Here is a 21,166-nt window from a genome sequence, read left to right on the forward strand (position 1 = left end):
CCCGACACACCAGCCACCAGGAGCGCTGGAAGGAAGTGGAGCGCCGGAGGCTTTACAAATGATAGCACGGTAGCGGGTCACACTGGGAAAGAGTGAGCTTGAGGCCATGAAGTGTGAGGGTATGAACTGGGGATGTAACGGCATTTGGAGTTTGGGGAGAGTTCAGGTAGATGAGGGATCCTGCTCCAGTCCAGTAGGACTGATCATAAAAGCCAGTCCCACAGGAGAGGAAGAGAGAGAAAGTAGGATATGAAAGACTAGAAGTGAGAAGAAATAGTAGATATGAGAGCAAAGACGTGCAGCAGTGTTGGGGAAAGAAAGTGGGTATGATTGTGAGGAAGCATAAGATAGCTGGGGCGTGTGTGAAAGTGAAGCAGCATAGAATCAGTAAGGGTTGAGGATACAAAGTGTTATACACTCTTAGAAAAAAGGGTTCCAAAATGGTTCTTCAGCTGTCCCCATAGGAGCACCCTTTTTGGTTCCAGGTAGAACCCTTTTGGGTTCCATGTAGAACCCTCCGTGGAAAGAGTTCTACATGGAACCTAAAAAGGCTCTTCCTGGAACCAAAAAGGTTTCTTCAAAGGGTAATCCTATGGGGACAACCGAAGAACCCTTTAAGGTTCTAGATAGAAAAAAAGGTGCTAAGAGTGTGGTACCTCCATTGTGGGGTGGAGGGCCACATAGCAGCACCACAGCCTGGCCTTCTCTCACTGACACTGTGTTCCTGGGCTTTCTGCTGAAGTTCTGCAGATCTGTGGGGAGGCAAAGACAAAGTGGCTCTGATTACTGTCAGATGTCTATAGTTGAACCTCCCCTGCATTGCACTGAGATTCTGGAGAGGGCATTTTAATTTTGAAGACCATGTTCCTTTCTATGCACATTGCTTGTACCTCATTTGCTTTACTTCCCTGCTAATACCACCAGTGACATGTGTGAACAGGGAGAGACATAAATACCTCTCTCTAAACCGGGTTTACGGATCACTTTCACTTTTCATTAAATGCTGCTGCATTACAAGGAAAGATAGACAGCACTAGGGACCCCAAACCTTTGGAAATATCATTCAAATCCCAAGAGGGGGCAGGCAAATATCAACAATAACAAAGTCTCATCTCATCCGCAGGCTTATCACCATTTAAATGAACATATCAAGTAGGAGCACCCTTCCTGCATGAATAATACAAACCCTTACCCCCTGAGATTGGTTATAACTTCCCTAATGTAATGTGGGATTGGTTTGGTTTGTTTAATTAGCTGAGCCTGTCAGTAAACCTGCATTGTAAAAAGAAACAACAGCGACATATGAACACCCAACCAGGTCTACCAAGGTATATCACTTAGGTGGACCATTACAACTGGGCTAGTCTTGGCACTATCTCCAGAGATGTAAATAAACGTGTTGATGGATTCATGGGATAACTTTAGTCTGGAATGATGTTTATCTGTTCACCGGCTACAGAGGGAGTGAATTTCACAGTGCATTTGAGTGAGAGGACGAGAGGTAAAAGTGCCCATCTGTTGTTGAAACGCTCCAGATGATGTGATTTAGTCAGGGTGTAACATTAAGCCAGAGTTAAAACCATTCTAAGATTCCGACTTACACTAATCACTAATGGAGCTGCAGGCTTAGTGCATGTCAACACGGCAATTACCCCAAAGTAACAGCTCTTATCAAATTAAAACATGCTTCCAGAGTGAGAAGAAAAACCCTTTTGGGGTTCCTAACCTGAATGATTTGCTTGTGCTGTACTTAATCGTGCGTTAAATCGTAGCAAATCACATCTTCACTTGATGTGTCATGACTAGAAAAACAGAATGTGTCTCTAAGACATGTCTCTAAAAAACACTTGAAAATGAATGGGGTTTTAGGTAAATGTCTGAAATGGCAGTGTTTTGTTGTTCCTTCGTATTAAAGATAAACATCCAAATCTACTCACATGCAAACTGAACCTTGGCCTCCCTGCTGACGATGGTTCCAAAGACATTGGTAGCAATACACTGGTAAACGCCCCCGTGATGTGTTGCATGAGGGTTATTGATCAACAGGTTTCCTTCAACCAGGTTGTAGTTCAAATCCATGTCAATATATCTCCCATCAACCTTCCATCTGTAGAGCCACACACACAAACACAATGATTATTCCTCACTATCAGACAGTACAAACCAACGTGGCCACAGGATAAAATAGTATTCTAAATTAAAATACTGACATGGGGAAAGGTATGAAAAGCTAAAGAGTTTAAAGGACAAGCACCTACTTATAATGCGGGACTGGGTTTCCTTTTGCTTTACAATTGATGAACACCTTGTTGTCCTCAAACCTCAGGGGGAAAATGCTGTCACTTGGTTCTTGAGTGAAGACAGGTCCATGGCGGGTGTTTCTCTCTGAGTGAAGGAGCACAGACGCTTTAGTTTTACCTTGCTACTGACAACTACGTCTGAACGGTGAAAGCCAGGACAGTTACTGAGGACAAATGATACATTGTGTGAACCTATACCCAATTATGTACCAACCTGTTTTATTATACATACGGTAGTCTTAGGCTACAACGATAGCCTAGCCACAGTGTTGACATGAGGGAGAACAAATACTACACTGACAATTAGAGGCCAATTAACTGATCACATTCTCTACACCCTGTAGCTCTGCACGCATACTAGGACGCCGCAATTTACAGTGCTCACGGACAAGTCATACAGGAAGTCCAGGGACATCTTCCACAGTATTTTCCTTCTTTCCATTCGAATTCCAACCAACGTGCAGTCTGTTGGCACACCCATGACATGGATGGCAGCTCAGTCAAGTCTGCTGTTTTGGTAAGCTGCTGCCAACTTACCAATACACCAGAGTAATTACCCCATGTTACAGTAATTAACTCCACTGAAATGCAGCTATCATTCCCTTAATGCGTAAACCCCCCTCCGTCAGAACTAATCGTCTTCTCTGTTCCGACACACAGTAGGCTACAGTATCCTGTTGGTGGCTCTCCACAGCTACAGTCCAAGTTCTAATGTCCCCTTAAGAAATCAACAGGTTTTTTTCTTTCATATGAAGGATATGAGATTCTTTTTTTTTTACAGGTACCTAACCTTGAAGACTAGGACAAAGAGAAGTACTCCCTCCCGCATCATCATCATGCTAATGAGAGTGTGGGGGAGAAGCTTTGCCTGAGGTGAGGACCTCCTTTCCTTTCTCAGCCTCCAAGGGAGGTGCTTCATATCTCTGTCCTTTAAAGGAAATAAATGAATGAACCTTTTATAGCTGGCCTATTCAACCTGGGAAATGCTTGTGCTTCGTGTAATTTGGAGAGATCTCACCCTGGCTAGCAGTCACCCTCCACTTGTCATCAAACTACACATGCACACTGAATATCAATTATATATGTATTTATGTAAATGGGAGCTCAATGATGAGGAAAATACATCAACTTGCACAAAGTTGAAGTCTTTGACATCTCCACATTCTGTTACCCCCCTCTCTCGTCGTTGTCGTTTTTCTTTTCCAGGCTGCCTTGATCTGTACGTGTCCCTGAGAAAGTGCTGACTGAAGATAAAATGCTAACTCAATGGAGATGGCAGCATAGATAACACAATAGCCACCTACTCCATACACTGTATACATTTAAATACATTTGTTTGATGGCTTGTAAATATCCAGGCTTGACTTCCATTTAAATCTGTCAACCAGGCCTGTCAACTTTAAATCCCTCTCCATTCTGTAGATAGTTCATAATACCCAGACATAAAGTGTGGGAGATACACTGCTATATTGACACTCCAGATCTCTGCCTCTCCAAGGTCACACCGGTGTACGGAAACAGAATTCAGGTTAGTAATTGGGACTTTGCAGGTGTTTGTTGAGTGGTATGGCTAAGAAGCTAAGGAAGTGTTATTGCCATGGAGATGAGCATAAAGCGAGACATATGACATGAAGAATGAGAAACACAAAATAGATTAGCACCATGGAAACCATTGTGTTGTGAGTTAATCACAACCTTTCACTCCAAGTTTGGTAGAGTTTGACACATGATCCTTTGTGGTGATATAGATCAAATGACGAGTGATGTCATACCGAAGGTAACCCCCTAACAGCATGCATCCTGGGTGAGAATGGCATGATACTCGTTGAAGAGATAAGGAAATGATAAAACAGACAACACATAAAGAGGGGTGTATGCAGATCGGGTGTGGTATCAAAGGCAACTTGGGGGACATCTTACCAGCAAGGCAGTCCGTGAGTGACAGAAGGATTAACAGTTCCCATGGCAACAACATTTTCATTTTCCAAGGTCAAAGGCTTTCTTTCTTCCCATCCAATTGCCAGTGAGAGGGGAAATGTCCTGTGTAAACTCTGCTCCTTTTAGCTGCGGAAAGGAGAAAAGACAAAATGGGCAATGTGACAACAATCCTTTTGCAATAGGCTATACACTGAGCCTGTTGAAAAATGGAGCTGGAATTGAGGAAAATCAGTCAACCATTAATAATTAGTTCATCAAAATAAGCAGGGTCAAGATCTCGCGCCTGAGGGGCGAGCTAGTATCTGATCCACAGGAGCTGATATTTAGTGTGTACATTCTGCTGCTACAATATCTCCCAGGAGCAAGTCAAGGGAGTGAGAAAAAAGATTCAAGGCTTACAGCAGCAACAGATGAGTAGCTCAACCGCCCTGCCCAAGGCCCTGTTTAGATTTAGCTAAAACTACTGGTTCAATACATTTACAATAAAAATAATGTGATACATACAGCGGTGAAAAGGATGTGGCGGAGAGATGTCCAATGTGACTCTTAAAGGGCAGGGAATATGACAGCGCGGTGAGACATTTTCATTTAACCCGGCCTCTATTGAGAGAACTAGAGAGAGCAATCCATCTAGAGGCAAGGCATGCAATCCACTTCAAAACAGAGCAGACACAGACGATATCCTCTATGAAGCATCAGAGGGAACTATTATTGCTGTGAAGAGCAAAGAATTGCTGCTTTACACTTTCACAGGTTTGATCAGTAGCTCCAGACAGAGAGGGTTAGGTATCAATAACATTAGCTCATTATAATGTGCTGGGATTGGTAAATAAATACCTAGACTATTACACAGGCCTGCATGGGAGACATTTGAATAGGTGCAATACATATCCGATATAAATTGAGATGGGAACACAATTTTCCTAGATTGTGATAACCTTCCATGTGAACAGAAATCAATACACTGATGGGAAAGTAAAGTAAAAGCTAAAAGAAAAATAAATAATAATAATTCTCTCTGACACGGTGTTAAAATCATTACCTTTATAAGTTACACAATGTGCCCAGCATGAAAAGCTCAGCATGAACTCCTACTGTACATAGGTAATGTAGGCTACTTCTTGACTCAGGTACTGCCCCTCTAATTGTGGAGTTGAGCTAATGGCACTTTGTACAGTTATACAATGTTCTTTCAGATTACTTTCTAATGTTAAAACCAGATGATTTACGTTCGATGGTCGACAATAATTCTCAAAACTTTTACATCATTTTTTTCTTTGCAATCAGTGCAGTTTCCTGTGGTGAGAAATAGCCATGTTGGAAACTTAATGGAAGAAAAAGGTGAAAAGTTGTAATCAGGAAAGATAAAATGGCTTAGATCTCAGTAGGGATGAGAAGAGAGATTCAATTAGATCCATTATCTTCTTTATCTTCTACTTTTTTAACCTTCTGCCTTTTTTTCTAGTCATTCTGCCCACAGTCTTGCCATGAATCGCAATCAACTACGGAGGAATAAGTCAGTAACAGGAAATGTGGCTGATGCCTTCCCTTATGAGAGTTACATGGATGATGTATCTGTCTCATGTAGGGGAAAACCGATGCTGAAACAGTACCCATATAACAATAGACAGAACTCACATTGAACCTATTTGAACCCTCATGGGAGAGCTAAATGCATGAACTATCCCCCCCTATCCATTGCAATACCATCAGTCTGTAATACCACCAGTCTGTAATACCATCAATCTACAGTCCTTGGTAGGGGTATACAGTATGTACCATTTTGGTTATATTAAGTTTGTGTGCAATTTTCAACTCTCTGAATCCTTTTGGGAATATTTGCCAGCCAACTACCCAAAACGGCTATTTGCAATCAATAAATTATACATGCCAGCTACTGAGCTGAGTCATTCACAATCAATGTGATCTAAATTCAGGCAAGCTTGCCAAAAAAAATCAGAGCACACAATCCTCTGGCAGAGTGTGCGGTGCAAAAACAATTCCCCAACAGTAGAGATGTACATTGACCAAGAGGGGACATTCTTCCTTTTGGTCCAAGTAGATCCTACTGTAACGATGTAGAATCAGGGCTTTGAATACCGATCCCCAATCATCATATTCTGGCCATCCAAATCATTCCAACATTTTCCAACTCCAAGAACTGCTGCTGCATACTGTAGGGATCATCCTGGCACTCTTATCCACCCAGACAGGTGCTACACATTGTTCATGGATGAGTTGATGTCAACTCAAACATACTGTAGACCACCAAACTTGAATATGAATTGTGTAATAGAGGAGTGGAATTAATCAAGCCATACCTGTGGCGACTAGGATCACTGAGGAATTATAGCTATTTATGGGTACTTAGAGGATTGGAGGGTAGGGGAACCATTGCAGTCCATTGCTGAGGTTGTCTAACAAGGCCCTGAAGCCTAAAGTCATTAGTGTCCCTGCTCTGCCAGATGATCGATGCTAATTTATGTTTGCTCTAGTCAGCTGTCCAGTTTCACTTTCAAGCTGATCAACTTTCTTTTGTCTCCTCACTGTAGCACGTCCTCTCCCCCTGGCGCTCAAAGTCAAACTCATGGAGCTGTTTGCCTTTGCCCCATGGATGGAAGCTATGATTATGCTCAGCGTCAAGATGCAGAGCCTAGATTCCCGGAAGTGTACGGTACGACTGAGAGAGATGGCACTGTTCCTCTGTCAGATAGCACTGCTCTGTTTTTAATGATGCATACGTCCTGGGCATCCTTGGGGAGGATGTGTTTCTTGGTCACAGTCCAGAAATTTAAAGTAGTTGCTCATGATCCCCATGATTAATTTATATACCAGAGAAAAATACAATGGTAATAATTCTTGTGCCCAGCGGACGGTGGTCGCAGGTGTTGGAAACACCAAGTGGGATGAATCCGAGCTAATGGTGCCTGCAAGGGAAAATATCTGTCAGGGATTAATCCCTAATAACACTGTGGTATAGATCATGTGCCTCTTCTCCCTCAATGGCCTCCCAAGATTAAGATAGCTAGCTGGAGAGAAATGATTCAATGGGGTATGGGTATCGACACGGCTAGATTCTGGTCTGACGCATTGGCTGGTTTAATGTTCATTACTGATGAGCAGCATCCCACAGTGGGATATGTAAACTAGGTGGAACTGAGAGGAGGATGCAGTTGAACTCTGTTGAGCAGAGTTCCACTTCATTAGTTCCTGAGTAATTGGCTATAACACGTGACCACGCAAAATTAACATCAGCGGTCTAGCCAGAGGTAATTAAGGCATGTTTTTGGAGCTTACTCCTGTAAATAAGACTAGTACACAAAATCCCACACTCGTGGTTTCAAAGGCCTCATTTTGTTAGGGTTAATCATGGCATAGAGTGCCTGGACCAGGCTGGACTAAACACTTTCTCTGTGAAATTTGCAACGCCAAGGAGGCGAGGGGAAGGGCGCACTCAGAGATACAATGTTGCAATGGACAGACCTTAATTATTGCTATGAAATATTATACCGGGGGTACAGAATGAATTAAGTCTCGTCCATCCCCTTTCATTTATGGCCTTGATCATATCAAAGCTCGCCTCTCCAAAACACTCCTGTAATCTCCTTGATCTCAGATTACTGTCAACCCGTTTCCATTCATGGGGGAGCAGGAGGCAAACACTATGGTGGCTGGATGTCAATCAACATTTACTGGCTAAGGGCTAAACATGTTGCTAGCTAGATGAGAGGAAGAGTAACGTTGACCAGTACCATCCTGTTATTTCCTGTCTTGCTTTTCAACATTCACGCCAACACTAAAGTGATTTCACAGAGTCAACAGGCAACGAAGAGGGAAGGACAAAGTGAAGATACAGTAGCTCAAATTAACCCACAGATTAATCTTTACACTCATACAAATGACTGTTGTCCTTGAGGGGAAGAGAGCTTTTTCAGTCAAAGTGTTATAAGGGGAAGGAAATGGTAAGATAATGGTTATCTGGAGGGCAGTCATGCACAGAATTGAAAGTAACCAGTTCATTCTAGTCCTTACAGCTTGAAATCTGTGATAAGACGATACTGTAAGTGCCATCCCCAATAAAGTAGCTAACACCGATCAGCACCAGGGACAGCTGCAGATACTGTATGTTGAATATTCACAGCCCGCTATTGCTAAATGTAATGTGGGCGTAAAGACATGAATAAGTGGAAATTCACACGCACACACGCACAGGCACACACGCACACACACACACACACACAACATGGAAAAATGGGATTACAGTAGCAACAGCAACAGCTCTTCTACTAAATAACACCCACAGTCGCACTCTTTTACAGTATGAAATAAATCACCAGCTCCACTGACAACCATGTTTCCCACTGATTGAGTACTCACAGAGTAACTGGAGAGAGCCCTCTACTTCCCCAGGAGCTGAGACACAATCAGCCCCTTCCTTTGGTCTGCTAAGAGAGAGAGAGAGCTCAGAGACCGTGTGAGCTGAATCTGAAGCCGGACAGGAGCCACTGAAATGGTGGGAGCTCGGGAAGCTCTGTGCCTTGCTGCTGCTATCGGTCTGTAACACAGTGTGTATCCCTGATCACAGGGAACATTTCTTTGTGCCCTGCCCCTTCATGGCGCCGCACAATTATGGCACCACTGATGCCAGCAATCCACCACGGCAGGATTCAAGGATTGTCCTTGAATTCCTGAAGAAAAGAATGACTGGATGTGAAATAGTGATACAAATGTGAGAAACAACACTACAAGTTTAATCCATCTGATCGATCCCAGATCATAATTTGTTTGACAGAGTTTGTGTATTATACAGAGCCGAAAATCAATAAGTTAAATACTGCCCTTTTAACATTTCTACAATGTTGTGAAGTGGTAAAATTGTATAAAGATATTTTGTACAAGTGGTAGCTACTTCATAGGGTATCACCATTTCTAAGAGGCATTGGTGTGATACACAAACACACGCGCACACACTCACACACACACACCAATCACAATGACCTGAATTCCTGTGCTAGCACCACAGAAGCCATTTACTCATTGTAATTTGGTTTCCAGCATGGCAGACACCAGCAGAGCTATCACAAAAAGACAGATTGTTTCTGCAGGTGGATAGAGCCTCGCTTGCAGTGGCCTTAATAAAAAGCACTCTGCATACATACTCTACAGTGCAACATCTGAAAAAGGGCATTTATTATCCCAAAATAAGCAAACAATATCACAACACTCTTAAAGAGGACCATTGAGCAAGTTGCTGTGAAATGCCTGAAACAGGCAAAAGGTAATACAACTGGTGAGAATGAATATGATTTCATTTCCAACCAAACTAGTGAATGTGTATGTTTGCTAGGCAATTTGACATTCAGCGAAAAAACCTAAGACTCAACAATAATAAGAAAAGATTACTTAACACAAAACTTGTGTTACTTAATCATTATGATGAATGGTTCTTTTTCAGAGAGAGATTCTTGTTTAGTGTTCATTTTTTTTATTGTTTATTTCACTTTTGTTCATTATCTATTTCACTTGCTTTGGCAATGTAAACACATGTTTCCCATGCCAATAAAGCCCCTTGACTTGAATTGAGAGAGAAAGAGGGAGAGAGAGAGAGTGTTGCTTTAATGTATTGTTGTTCTGATTAATATTGTTGTTGTAGCTGTTATTAATGGTAATCCCATGTCCACTACTACTATTATTATTGCTGTTAATCCCACCATTTATTTATATATAAATATATATATATTTTGTGTATATATATACATATATATTTTATTTAAATTTTTCGATATGTATACTTTGACAATGTAAGTAATAATAACTTGCCATGTCAATAAAGTCAATTGAATTGAATTGAATTGAGAGAGAGAGAGAGAGAGAGAGAGAGAGAGAAAGAAAGAGAAAGAGAGAGAAAGAAAGAAAGAAAGAGAGAGGAGACAGTGTGAGAGAGAAGAGACCGAGAGCGGGAGAGAGAGACAGACAGAGATATAGAGAGACCGAGAGTGGGAGAGAGAGACAGAGACATAGAGAGAGAGACAGAGAGAGACATAGAGAGAGACAGAGAGAGAGAGACAGAGAGAGAGAGAGACAGACAGACAGACAGACAGACAGAGAGAGAAAGGAGAGAGAGACAGAGTCTAAGACCTAGTTTACAGCCCTGCATTATATTTCTATTATGAAAAATCCCAATAAATTTAAGCAGCAGCAGTGATATTCAAGATCTCATTTTACCGGAATGGCTGTATCTCAATAGGAGCGTAATGAGGAGGGGAACAAGGCAAGGCAATTCTTTATTAAATTAACATGATTTACCATAACGTGGGGCTGCTGATTACTATGCATAATCCTGCCTGTGACTGGTGGATATTTAATCCACCTTACATCAATGTCCTCTCTCTAGTTCCAGTAGGGAATGGATATGGTATGCTGTTCCCAGTTGGCTGCTATATAAAACCACCCATAACAAGTCATATCTATATTCCTTCCCTGTTGAGCTAAGAGGACGGGTGTTGGAGTATGGTGTTATGCTGCTCTGGACTAATGGCTTTTATATTTTAAGGGGTGACAGGTAATCAGGTTCATGCCATTGTTTCCAGTGAGTTGCTTTCGACACGCTATTTTTCACAGCTCGTTTTTTTGTTGTAGCCTACTGTATCTTACTCAATAACAAGTAAGTTGATAATGAGCACACATAAGCCTATGTTAAGCACAGTGAAAAGTTTCAAGGAGAATATGATTGCTTAGATTGAACTTTTAACTTGTAGTCTAGACACTGTAATTATCAGCTATATAAAAGGGAAATGTCAAAGAACTTGGTGAAATGGTACTGGTCTTTATGAACAGTGCTGGTTTTACAGTATGTTAATAATGTGAAATGGTACTGGTCTTTATGAACGGTGCTGGTTTTACAGTATGTTAATAATGTGAAATGGTGCTGGTCTTTATGAACAGTGCTGGTTTTACAGTATGTTAATAATGTGAAATGGTGCTGGTTTTACAGTATGTTAATAATGTGAAATGGTGCTGGTCTTTATGAACAGTGCTGGTTTTACAGTATGTTAATAATGTGAAATGGTACTGGTCTTTATGAACGGTGCTGGTTTTACAGTATGTTAATAATGTGAAATGGTACTGGTCTTTATGAACGGTGCTGGTTTTACAGTATGTTATTAATGTGAAATGGTACTGGTCTGTATGAACAGTGCTGGTTTTATAGTATGTTATTAATGTGAAATGGTGCTGGTCTTTATGAACGGTGCTGGTTTTACAGTATGTTAATAATGTGAAATGGTACTGGTCTGTATGAACAGTGCTGGTTTTACAGTATGTTATTAATGTGAAATGGTGCTGGTCTTTATGAACAGTGCTGGTTTTACAGTATGTTAATAATGTGAAATGGTGCTGGTCTTTATGAACAGTGCTGGTTTTACAGTATGTTAATAATGTGAAATGGTGCTGGTCTTTATGAACAGTGCTGGTTTTACAGTATGTTAATAATGTGAAATGGTACTGGTCTGTATGAACAGTGCTGGTTTTACAGTATGTTATTAATGTGAAATGGTGCTGGTCTTTATGAACGGTGCTGGTTTTACAGTATGTTAATAATGTGAAATGGTACTGGTCTGTATGAACAGTGCTGGTTTTACAGTATGTTATTAATGTGAAATGGTGCTGGTCTTTATGAACAGTGCTGGTTTTACAGTATGTTAATAATGTGAAATGGTGCTGGTCTTTATGAACAGTGCTGGTTTTACAGTATGTTAATAATGTGAAATGGTGCTGGTCTTTATGAACAGTGCTGGTTTTACAGTATGTTAATAATGTGAAATGGTACTGGTCTGTATGAACAGTGCTGGTTTTACAGTATGTTATTAATGTGAAATGGTGCTGGTCTTTATGAACGGTGCTGGTTTTACAGTATGTTAATAATGTGAAATGGTACTGGTCTTTATGAACAGTGCTGGTTTTACAGTATGTTAATAATGTGAAATGGTGCTGGTCTTTATGAACAGTGCTGGTTTTACAGTATGTTAATAATGTGAAATGGTGCTGGTCTTTATGAACAGTGCTGGTTTTACAGTATGTTAATAATGTGAAATGGTGCTGGTCTTTATGAACAGTGCTGGTTTTACAGTATGTTAATAATGTGAAATGGTGCTGGTCTTTATGAACAGTGCTGGTTTTACAGTATGTTAATAATGTGAAATGGTGCTGGTCTTTATGAACAGTGCTGGTTTTATAGTATGTTAATAATGTGAAATGGTACTGGTCCTTATGAACAGTGCTGGTTTTACAGTATGTTAATAATGTGAAATGGTACTGGTCTTTATGAACGGTGCTGGTTTTACAGTATGTTAATAATGTGAAATGGTGCTGGTCTTTATGAACAGTGCTGGTTTTACAGTATGTTAATAATGTGAAATGGTGCTGGTCTTTATGAACAGTGCTGGTTTTACAGTATGTTAATAATGTGAAATGGTACTGGTCTTTATGAACAGTGCTGGTTTTACAGTATGTTAATAATGTGAAATGGTACTGGTCTGTATGAACAGTGCTGGTTTTACAGTATGTTATTAATGTGAAATGGTACTGGTCTTTATGAACAGTGCTGGTTTTACAGTATGTTAATAATGTGAAATGGTGCTGGTCTTTATGAACAGTGCTGGTTTTACAGTATGTTAATAATGTGAAATGGTGCTGGTCTTTATGAACAGTGCTGGTTTTACAGTATGTTAATAATGTGAAATGGTACTGGTCTTTATGAACAGTGCTGGTTTTACAGTATGTTAATAATGTGAAATGGTACTGGTCTTTATGAACAGTGCTGGTTTTACAGTATGTTAATAATGTGAAATGGTGCTGGTCTTTATGAACAGTGCTGGTTTTACAGTATGTTAATAATGTGAAATGGTACTGGTCTTTATGAACAGTGCTGGTTTTACAGTATGTTAATAATGTGAAATGGTACTGGTCTTTATGAACAGTGCTGGTTTTACAGTATGTTAATAATGTGAAATGGTGCTGGTCTTTATGAACAGTGCTGGTTTTACAGTATGTTAATAATGTGAAATGGAACACAGTGTTGTCACAGTATCAGATTCTACAATAGCGAATCAGACAAATACACTCAGACATTCATCGTATTGTATTCTTTATCAAAAATCCTCATCCTGAGTACAGTTGTTCCTATTTATTCCATAATCCTCAGCCATAGTATCAGTGTTAACATTTGAATCTTTCTCAGCATACACTTAAAATTGCTCTAGTTCCACAACTTCCTTACATGCTCAGCAGCCTTTTGGCAACGCCACTAAGTGCCCGAAGCAAGAGAGTCACATTACTGCAGCCCCGGAGATTATGAATGATAGGGAAACTCTTTTAACATTCATTACAGGACCTCCCATGAATAATTCATTGAATCAAATTACAGGCCCCCGAAATATTCAACTGTGTTGTATCAGGCCTTTCCTCTCCAATTGATCACTTCTTATACAAGTGATGTATTTGCCGACAAGGGAGCTGCAGCCCCATTCACCAGCTAGCCAGATAGGAAATAACTGTTACTGTAGGGCGAAGGGACATTAGGAGCAATTCCAAACGGATATAAAAAGGTGAGATCAAGAGAAACCTAACAGCAATGCTTATCTACGTCGGTGGAACCATTTTATTCGTACTGTCAGACAAAATGTACGTTTCTGTAAATACTACTTTGCCCTGAGTCAAATATTACACGCCTTTGAAAATATATGCTGAGAAAAAGTGAGAAAAAATAAACTTCAAATTACAACTGCTCATACTGTAACGCACGCATCATCACTGTGTATAATATCACCAGAACTGTTCCGGGTTCTGTCAACAGCCTGGTTGTGGGTCCCACCGGGGAATTGCAGCTGTCATTCACCTGAATAATGTGGGAGACAGCAGTGGTATTTGGGAGAAAGAAGAAGGAGTCCATCATCTCTGCTAGGTCACAGAGTGAGTGACTAATTCTGCTAAAGGTTAGGCATGAACTGTGACCGCTTTCCTTGACAGGGGCTCTGACAAAGCACCCACACCCAACAAAACAGGTCAATGCCGCTCCGATTATTCCTCCTACATCCATAAGAATAGGAGAGGTGATAAACTAGGTGGTGGGCTCAGAGGTCGGCAGTGAAGGACATCAAACATAAATGCACCTCGAGGGGAAAAAAAACCAACAATAAAGTTACAATCTAAAAAATTCATGGCCTTTTGTTGCATCTGCTGGATGAATCTGTTCAGAGATTCCAAAGGGTGCAATCTGCGTAGTAGAGCTCAGAACAGCTTTGCTCAGGAGAAGCGTCCCTCAGTTCACAGTCTTCAGATTGCAGCCCCTGTAAAAGCTGCAGATACCATTCCATTGGACTGAAAATTAAAAAGCATCTGAAACCCCTATCGACCTATCTACTGTACTCACCTCACCATAGAAATAATCTATGGTAATGCAGAGTTTTTTTATATAGATAACATTTTCATAATTTATAGATTTTATATTGCACATTTTATTGTTATGTCCATGGCTCATATATAAAAGGAAAGTGCTGTTTTCATAATCATACAATAATTAAATGTACTTTCGAAATCAAGATATACCCTTGCTTTAGTGTTAACCAGCGAATTAACCTACTGGAGAATCTTTAAGGCAAGATCAAAAGGGCACGGCTGCACAACAAAATGGAGTCAAAAGGCAATTTCTCAAGGTCAAGAGTTGAGTGATTAAAGCTAGGTTTGGAAAAAAGATCACACAGATTGAAGTCCAAGAGTTGAGATGGGGGGGGGGGATCCTCCAACTCCTCAAGCATGAAATAGTAATGCAGATCATTTAAAAGTGGTCTTCCTACAAATGGGTTAGGTCGTTGAAATCACTAGCATTTGAGCAAGTAATACAGCTGCTAAATACTGCATGTCATTTTTCAATATTTTTCTTCCTCAAGGGTAGTCTACTTGTTCCAGTGAAACCATGGCTGTGCCATTGCCTGCCTATGCACCCTAAACTCTCTGCAACCCCAATTTCAGAGGTCTCAATTAGGCTGTGTTTCAGTCTCCTTCAACTAGAGACCTCTAGTAACACACAGCCCCAGAGACATAAAGCCCATTAACACTAGTTCTCCAATTCCATTTGGAATCTAGCTCAGCCAAGAGAGGATTTTTTTCTGACTTACCACCATGTATTTTAACCTCCTGCCTGACACTACTATACACACATCAAATAAGGGTGACAGAGTGCTAAGCAGGAGTGTGATTTAATCAAATTGTGTTAATGGAGGTGTTTTTAAACCTATTTTGAGATGTGAAACTTTACCAATTTGATGTTATTCTCACCATTGCCATAATGATTCAAAATACAGCCTTGCAGTATAGGACGTGGAAGTTCTTAAATGATTTATATTCCACCAGTTATTAAGTTATTACATTTCTTTTGTATTATTAATTCATTTTCGGTATGGAAAAAATGGTATCTATCAGTGTAAACTTAAATTACGAAAACTAAACTTGATGTAAATTATGTAGAAAATACACCTACATATATTTTTTTAATAATATTACATTTGAGAACTAACAACCACCATCTATCTACACAGTCAGAGAGAATTTAAAATTCCCAAAACAATACATTTAGCAGTATTGATTTTATTATTATGTTTGCGCATAAGAACACAGAAACAGCATTGGCAAAATGCATAAAATTTAGGGAAATAAGCTATAAAACAGAAAATGTTCTGTCAGCTGCATGGCAGAATATGGACAATCACATTAAATTAGCTTAAGCCCAGGCACCACAGGCTAAAATTAAATTTTTGCATCTACTTTGGGTTATTTTGGTCCATCAATATTAGTATCAATAATACAAATAAAAATTTCAAAAAGCTGGTGAAAATGTATATTTTGATTAGTTTATAATCATACTATCGCTACCAAATGTAATGAATTGTAACCACTTTTAAATGGACATACATCCATAACATCATCCATAAGCTCACTACATTGAATCACACATAATTTACAGTTGAAGTCGGAAGTTTACATACACTTAGCAAAATACATTTAAACTCAGTTTTTCACAATTCCTGACATTTAATCCTAGTAAAAATGTGCCTTGTTTTAGGTCAGTTAGGATCACCACTTTATTTTAAGAATGTGAAATGTCAGAATAATAGTAGAGAGAATGATTTATTTCAGCTTTTATTTCTTTCATCACATTCCCAGTGGGTCAGAAGTTTACAAACACTAGTATTTGGTAACATTGTCTTTACATTGTTTAACTTGGGTGAAACGTTTTGTGTAGCCTTCCACAAGCTTCCCACAATATGTTGGGTGAATTTTAAACCATTCCTCCTGACAGAGTTGGTGTAACTGAGTCAGGTTTGTAGGCCTCCTTGCTCGCACACGCTTTTTCAGTTCTGCCCACAAATTTTCTATGGGATTGAGGTCAGGGCTTTGTGATGGCCACTCCAATACCTTGTCTTTGTTGTCCTTAAGCCATTTTGCCACAACTTTGGAAGTTTGCTTGGGGTCATTGTTCATTTGGAAGACCCATTTGCGACCAAGCTTTAACTTCCTCACTGATGTCTTGAGATGTTGCTTCAATATATCCACATCATTTTCCATGCTCATGATGCCATCTATTTTGTGAAGTGCACCAGTCCCTCTTGCAGCAAAGCACCCCCACACATGATGCTGCCACCCCGTGCTTCACGGTTGGGATGGTGTTATTTGGCTTGCAAGCCTCCCCCTTTTTACTCCAAACATAACGATGGTCATTATGGCCAAACAGTTCTACTTTTGTATCATCAGCCCAGAGGACATTTCTCCAAAAAGTATGATCTTTGTTCCCATGTGCAGTTGCAAACCATAGTCTGGATTTTTTATGTTGGCTTTAGAGCAGTGGCTTCTTCCTCGCTGAGCGGCCTTTCAGGTTATGTCGATATAGGACTCGTTTTACTGTGGATATAGATACTTTTGTACCTGTTTCCTCCGACATCTTCACAAGGTCCTTTGCTGTTGTTCTGGGATTGATTTGCACTTTTCGCACCAAAGTACGTTCATCTCTAGGAGACAGAACGCGTCTCCTTCCTGAGCGGTATGTCGGCTGCGTGGTCATATGGTGTTTATACTTGCGTACTATTGTTTGTACAGATGAATGTGGCACCTTCAGGCATTTGGAAATTGCTCCCAAGGATGAACCAGACTTGTGGAGGTGTACCATTCTTTTTCTGAGGTCTTGGTTGATTTCTTTTGATTTTCCCATAATGTCAAGCCAAGAGGCACTGAGTTTGAAGGTAGGCCTTGAAATATATCCACAGGTACACCTCCAATTGACTCAAATTATGTCAATTGGCCAATCAGAAGCTTCTCAAGCCATGACATCATTTTCTGGAATTTTCCAAGCTGTTTATTAAAAGGCACAGTCAACTTATTGTAGGTAAACTTCTAACCCACTGGAATTGTGATCCAGTGAATTATAAGTGAAATAATCTGTCTGTAAACAATTGTTGGAAAACTTACTTGTGTCATGCACAAAGTAGATGTCCTAACCGACTTGCCAAAACTATAGTTTGTTTACAATAAATTTGTCGAGTGGTTGAAAAACTAGTTTCAATGACTCCAACCTAAGTGTATGTTAACTTCCGACTTCAACTGTAAAAGCCCATTTCAAAGAGCATTGTACAAACTGGACTATATGTAGTAACTTACTTTGAAGAGATGGTGACTGGGTCTAAATAGGCGATTGGTGTGTGGTAGTCTAAATTCAGTGTCCTTGTTTTTAACTGCCATTTCAGAAAAAAGGCAGACACATCCCACACGCCAACTCATTTTTCTCAGCCTCAGAAGCATCTGCATTCACCAAATTGTGTGTGTTTATCCATAGATGTTTTTCTCAGACTTACACATAGGGAATTGTTGATATGTTGTCACATTTTTATTCTACATAACATTACATTATTCTCTCTACATTTATTTCTTTAACACAAATATTTGCCAAAAATGCATTTTAAGTACCTTTCTTTAGTATTTTACACATAGAAAGATGGAAAAAGGTATTTATCCACAATTTGCTATGCAGACCTCCGGTCCTGGAGTGTCTTAAAATGAAACCAAAATATTTAGGCTGACTTCATCCAGTGTCGATAAAAATGAAATTGCATGATATGCAAATATGTGCATATTTAATGAGATATCACTTAATTCGCATATTTTCAACACAATATTACCGGAAAATAATTATACAAAAAATCATTCTATTTGTTTCCACATTCAACAGTTAAAAGTTGACTGTGATATGATTAAGGGGAAACAATTACTGTATTAGGGTGTGGTGGCCTTAAACCTGCAACATTTTCTCTCAGTTCCATTGCAAAATGTGTAGAAATTAGGAAATTAGCTTTAAAACTGTAAAAATGTATCTCAGCTCCATGTAGAAAATGTTAGAATTGCAGGAAATGTACTTTAAAATAATTGGCAGTTTACATGTGCAGTGCACCAATCCACAGCATGTCCTGGATATTGTTATAAATTGCAACAGTGTAAGCTGTTCAAAGCTCAGAAACCACTGAGGAGACAGAATGGATTGTCTCAGTGACAGAGTGTGTGCCAGCCCCTCAAAGCCCAATGTTTACTGCTCCTCTGGACTTCTGGCCTGAACTCCACTGTTACCCAAATCATCATGGCTTTGCCCTTTATCCGCAAGTCCTGTAACTTTGATCTCCTTGCCATCAATTAAGACATGGTTTACTCTGACTAAGTCCATTTGAAGCCTGCAGCAGTGCACAGCACCTCCGCTGAGCCCTTCACACTGGTGGCCTCGAAATATTCCTCAAGTTGTCACCCCATTAGACAGGCCCGCTCCTAATTGCAGTGACACTATCTTGCATGTACAGGGGGATGGTGTTGCTGCAGTCAGCAGTCCACAAGGCTCATTTGCACGTCTCCCTGTGCTTTAGCACCGTGGAACATAGAATTCCTCTGGAGACACAACTCACATCGTCATGTCACTTTAATTGATGGCAAACTTGCTGCCGATGATCATTAACAACATGGAGGGCTTCTGACTGAAGGTGTCTCTATTTTAAAGGGACTCACCTCATTTATCATCCAGAAAGCCTGTGCTACTGTATTGGACTAATCTGGATTCCTTCAGTAAATTATGCCATATACAAAGTAGATGTTCCATATGACATAACTAATTACAGGTCCATTTTCCACCTCAGATTCAACACATTTTCATTTATGAGGATGGGTCACACATTGACCTCCACAACCTTCAGTACACCTTATTTCTAGTCTGTCTTGTTTGATCATGTCGACAAATTACATCAAGAGCCTCGCTCCTGTGCAGTTCAGCGGGAACATTTATGATGGCAAATAACCTTACATGTCTGACATTTCCTAAGAAAAGGCTGCTTGGATGGGGTAGGGGACTGACAGAACCCTGGGTTGTGTCTGAAATGGCACCCTATTCCCTACATAGTGCACTGCTCCGGGCAAATGTAGTGCACTATATCGGGAATAGGGTGCCATTTTGGACACATCCCTGGTTAGGTGCCATGAGGCTCAGGGCTCCTGGGTTTGACCACGCCACATCACACCTGGCTGGGTTGCTGTTGCCTGGTGACTCAATCACTAGGCCTGAGGATTAGTATGCAAAGCATTAGGGCCTTGAACATGGTGTCTGCTGCCTGTGACAAACTGTAATGAACCCAGCGGTAACATATCAACGCTGCAGAAAGCAGCAATGATCACACCGGAACAGTCAGCTGTGACTCAGAACTGAAGTGAAATTGCAGTGCGAGAAAAGGAACTTGGAACAGTGGATTCACTTCTTGCGTTATTTACACAAAACCTTGACTATTTGGTAATATACAATAGGATACTAGTGCACCTTCCTTGCCACTGCACTACTACTATCCTTTTTTGCTACCGCCAAATCCTTACCACATGCTTGGGTGCTCCAGTTGTATCGTTGCTGCCAGAGGCACCACACACCGTAAGCCATTTCTTCAGAGAAAATCTAAGCAAATAGGCAAGCAAGCAATCACTTTGTTGGTAATAGTATTCAATAATAACCATACAGTACACTCTTAGCACCTTTTTTCCCCCCCTATCTCGAACCTAAAAGGGTTCTTCGGCTGTCCTCATAGGAGAAACCTTTGAGGAACCCTTTTGGGTTCCATGTAGAGCCCTTTCCACTGAGGGTTTTTACATGGAACTCAAAGGGGTTCTACTATGGGAACAGTCAAAGAACCCTTTTGGAACCATCAAATGTCCGTTTATTTAGGTAGCGTTGTAATGTGTTGTCTTGGTTATAATCGTCTGAATCTGGTGGGCCTGTTATAAACAGACTTTATTACCACCAGGCAGCATGACATGTGGAATGTCAATGTACCTTTGATACACGTCTTCAATAAAAGTGACAATGAGATGAACTCCATTCATTCTAACAGGGCCAAGGTTTGATACAGGCCAAACAATCGTTCTCGATCCAATTATAGTATGCAAAGCTGGACAGTTCCCCTCTCATAGTCTCAATGATAAATGGCACAAGTAGAGAAAATCTAGATACGATCTTCCATTATAATGCTTGTGCTCATACACAGAGCCTATCAAGAGACCTTTTGTGAATATGCCTGATATCATATGTGTTTGAAAAATAACAAAATCCCTATCAGGGAAAATTAAACTGGGCATGTATATTTTTTAAATACAGCAATTTCCTGTTCTTTGCAAACATTGAGGGTAATGTACATATATTTTCTAAATTATTGATCTAAATGTTGTTTACTTAGCAAATCTCCAAAAACAATGACTCCCTGATATTGGATCAAGACCACAGGCATGATTCAAGCACAGACTTTGGACAAAAGTGATGTCCCTTAATGGGAGACAGAATGTTTATGAAACCTTTGAATGTGGCAAGT

The 21,166-nt window shown here is 40.2% G+C and overlaps 1 protein-coding gene across 2 annotated transcripts in view; it reads right to left on the reverse strand.

Annotated features, from left to right (window-relative positions):
* Window positions 1–21,166, reverse strand: part of LOC139535554 (contactin-4-like) — an 85,528-nt gene that overhangs the window by 27,985 nt on the left and 36,377 nt on the right. The window contains exons 1-5 of one of the 2 annotated variants that reach the window (XM_071335062.1): window positions 8,616–8,874; window positions 4,221–4,364; window positions 2,259–2,385; window positions 1,938–2,107; window positions 657–752 (exon numbers count right to left, since the gene is read on the reverse strand). In XM_071335062.1, coding sequence (XP_071191163.1) covers window positions 657–752; window positions 1,938–2,107; window positions 2,259–2,385; window positions 4,221–4,281 — 454 coding nt within the window. In that variant the 5' untranslated portion in view covers window positions 4,282–4,364; window positions 8,616–8,874. Of the gene's footprint in view, window positions 1–656; window positions 753–1,937; window positions 2,108–2,258; window positions 2,386–4,220; window positions 4,365–8,615; window positions 8,875–21,166 lie in introns of those variants that run through there. The other variant, XM_071335061.1, reaches the window with a different exon arrangement.

This window comes from Salvelinus alpinus, chromosome 12 (assembly GCF_045679555.1).
Source record: "Salvelinus alpinus chromosome 12, SLU_Salpinus.1, whole genome shotgun sequence".
Taxonomy (NCBI): Eukaryota; Metazoa; Chordata; class Actinopteri; order Salmoniformes; family Salmonidae; genus Salvelinus; species Salvelinus alpinus.